At 41.8% G+C, this 3,712-nt stretch overlaps 1 protein-coding gene across 1 annotated transcript; it reads right to left on the minus strand.

Moving 5' to 3' along the window:
- Positions 1 to 862: 862 nt before the first annotated feature.
- On the minus strand, positions 863 to 2,130 carry LOC124050634 (trace amine-associated receptor 1-like). Its single transcript, XM_046373367.1, has one exon. It carries the CDS (start codon positions 1,918 to 1,920, stop codon positions 946 to 948), a length of 975 nt encoding a protein of 324 aa, XP_046229323.1. The 5' UTR covers positions 1,921 to 2,130; the 3' UTR covers positions 863 to 945.
- Between the last annotated feature and the right edge of the window lie 1,582 nt (positions 2,131 to 3,712).

Consider the following 3,712-nt stretch of genomic DNA (forward strand, 5'->3'; position numbering starts at 1 on the left):
GCAAATGCAGTGTGCACCTCTGCTTCACCCCCGACCACAACTGCTTCCTGAGGTTCCACACTGAATGGACAAGACGGATCCCTGATCAAACTTTGGATGAATTTTCGTATTTTAATGTTCTATGAAATGTTTACATTGTTTATTTGTGGTTTGTTTATTTGTTCATGCTTGATGTATTGATAAAACTTATTACAGAATTTGACTACCCTCGTCGCACAATGTTGACTTGAAGCAACAAACCTATACCTGTTTGGGGGGGGCGGGGCGGGTTGGGCGTCAGATTTTATGATTGATATATTATTAGGGACCCCAAAGCTCCCACAAAATAGGGTGAAAGATTTTTTTTATTGTGTCTTCAGACAGATACCAAGCATTATAGTCACAATGCTATGGTCAAGCATTATGTTTGTTGAAGATTTAAATAAATAAATAAAAACACTCATTGATTTATATCCCAGTATTTATCATCTGACAGCAGCAAAGTTTGAAGCATTGGAGCAGAGATAGGCGTCAGAGCAAAACCTGAGAAGCAGAATGCTAATGCTGATCAACTGTCATGGTTTGCCAGTGGGCATTCTGATTGGAGTCAAAGACAAGGATTTTAATGGTACAATGGACCAACTGGATCTGTGCACACCTGCACAGGCCACCACAAGATACAGGACTTGTGGCTGCCAATGCTGTAACAGGTGTTGTATTAGCAAAATACTGAAGGGCAGTTTACACAGTTTTTGAGTGGAGAGATCCCAACCTCCCAGTTATGTACACTGGCTGAAGCTTTAACCCTGTGGTAGTGAACTATTCACACACACACACACACACACAAATATAATTTTAAAAAAAACAAAAGATGGAACACAGGTACAGACATGCTTAACTTTTATTATGGGAAATTTTTTCAACAATGACTCATTAGGTGGCCATTTCAGTACTCCAGAGAATATTTCAAAACAGTTTCGCATTAGTTAAATCACCTTGAAATATTTTTCCAGAAATGATCATTCTGAATGCCGATCTGAACCAGCTGTAAAAGAAAGCATAGATAAATGGATTGAGCATTGAATTTGACAATGCAAGCCAGTTCAGAGCTTCAAATACAACAACAGGCACTGACACATGACTCAAATGCTGAGAGGTAAAACAGAGAAAGAAAGGAGACCAACACATCAGAAAAACTCCCATAACGATTGCAAGTGTTTTTGTGGCCTTTCTCTCCATCTTACTGACAGCTGCTCCAGACTTTATGCTCTGGATGCTGCGAGCCTGTCTCTGTGCAACAAGGAAAATCTTCAGGTAGATACAGAGCATTATGATCACTGGGAGGTAAAATGAGAAAATTGGTCCTAAAATGTTGGCAGGTAGAACAAAACACATTTCTCCACATTTTTCATGGTTTAATCCTGCAATTACAAAACCAATTGCAACGAGAACAGAAACACCCCAGCTCACCAGGATCATGATCACAACAACACAGACATTTATTTTAGTTGCATATGTCAGAGGCTGACACACTGCATAATATCTGTCAATGGAAATACAACATAAATTCAAAATGGAAGATGTGCTCAGAATTGCATCAAAGCTGTGTTGTATTTTACAGAATAAATCATTATGATACATACAGAAGGTCAAAGTGTATTCCATGGTGAAAGGAAAAACTACAACACCAACAAGCAGGTCAGCCACAGCCAGAGAGAGAATGAGAGAGTTTGTAGGAGTGTGCAGCTGTTTGAAATAACTGATGGAGATTATGACAAGAAGGTTTCCACACACTGTGACAACAGACACTGAGCCAAGGAAAATGTATAATAAAATACATGCTGTGGAAGGAGGGCTTGTCAGTATGTCAGACACATTTTCTCTCTTATGACACGGATGTAAGTCAGCATAAGTTTGGCTGACGCTGACTTCTGGTGCCATGTTTCCGGGATCCTGCAAATCAGTTTGCTTTCAGTAAGTAACAATCATATAAATATGAAAAATATGTTCATTTTAAAGTATTTTTCCCAGCATGAATGTAAAATTGCAATAGATCTCTGGATGAAAATGCCTTACCCTTTGAAAACTCAAGTTTGTCGAGGTGTCAGTGTTGGTGGGTGATGACCAAGGCACAGGACACATTCTTGATTTTTATCACCCCTGTCTCATTACCATAACGAAGATGATGTATTAGGGGTGGGAACATCTAATTAGATTGTGATTCAGGATTCAGAAGAGAATTTCGGTGTATGTAAAAGTATACTGACAAATAAAGTTGAAAGCTTGAAGCTTATGCTGTGTTACAGCCCTGTAATGAGTCTGTTTGGTCATTCAGTCCAAATGAAATAAATGAAAAAATTCACCTGCCAAGTGTGAAGTGGATTGGATCAGCCATTTTGCAGACGGTTTAATTTGTTTAAAATCGAGTCTGAGCTGAGCAGAAAGCCGTCGAACAGAAGGCAGGATTGAGGTGATGCCATTTGTTAAAACCAGTGAGAACGACTAGAAGGTGAGAGAGTGACCTTTGGATTATTCCAGAAAGGAGGGAATTACAGTAGTCAGGTCCAGAGGTGACCAGGTTTCAAGATGGCCAATTAAAATAGCGTGATCCACTGTGTCAAAAGCTGCACACTGGTCGAAATGAATCAGAGAATCAGAATCAGCATCAGAATCAGCTTTATTTGCCAAGTATGTGTGACCATACAAGGAATTTGACTCCGGATTTTTCTCTGTCCTGTGCACCATACAAAATACAAAATAGCAATAATAATAATAATAAAATGAAGAAAATGAAGAATAAAGCAGTTACAAGAAAAAGAAACATATATATATATATATATATATATATATATATATACATGTAGTGCAAACAGTGGAATGATGTAGTGCAAACAGTGTGATGGTTCACACAATGGCAGGTGGTTTACGGGGAGATCAGGGAGACAGCCTGGGGGAAGAAACTGTTTTTGTGTCTGGTGGTCTTGGCATACAGAGCTCTGTAACGCCTACCAGAGGGAAGCAGATCAAACAGTTTGTGTGCAGGGTGTGAGGGGTCTGCAGTGATGCTTCCTGCCCGTTTTTTGACCCTGGACTGGTATAAGTCCTGAATGGAGGGCAGGTCGGCCCCGATGATTTTTTCTGCAGACCTGATTGTCCGTTGCAGTCTGTTTCTGTCCTGTTTGGCGGCCGATCCAAACCAGACAGTGATGGAAGTGCAGAGAACAGACTGGACGATGGAGGTGTAAAAGATGGTCAGCAGCTCCTGAGGCAGGTTGAACTTCTTCAGCTGTCGCAGAAAATACAACCTCTGCTGGGCCTTTTTCCTGATGAGGTCTACGTGGGACTTCCACTTGAGATCCCGGGCGATTGTGGTTCCCAGGAACTTAAAGGAGTCCACAGTAGACACTGTGTTGTTGAGAATGGTAAGGGGAGATAAGGTGGGTGGGTTCTTCCTAAAGTCCACTGTCATCTCCACAGTCTTGAGCGGGTTAAGCTCCAGGTTGTTCCGACCACACCAGAGGACCAGCTGGTCTACTTCACGTCTGTAGGCAGCCTCATCACCGTCCTTGATGAGGCCAACTACTGTTGTGTCGTCTGCAAACTTAAGTAGTTTAACGGACGGGTCCCCTGAGGAGCAGTCGTTTGTGTATAGGGAGAAGAGCAGCGGGGAAAGAACACACCCCTGGGGGGCGCCGGTACTGATGGTTCTGGTGCTGGAGGTGATGCTCCCCAG

The sequence above is a fragment of the Scatophagus argus genome, chromosome 19 (assembly GCF_020382885.2).
Source record: "Scatophagus argus isolate fScaArg1 chromosome 19, fScaArg1.pri, whole genome shotgun sequence".
In the NCBI taxonomy this organism is placed as follows: Eukaryota; Metazoa; Chordata; class Actinopteri; family Scatophagidae; genus Scatophagus; species Scatophagus argus.

What these genes read in the sequence shown, in the direction of transcription:
- LOC124050634 (XM_046373367.1), bottom strand. Translation starts at nt 1,920, where the DNA reads ATGGCACCAGAAGTCAGCGTCAGCCAAACTTATGCTGACTTACATCCG.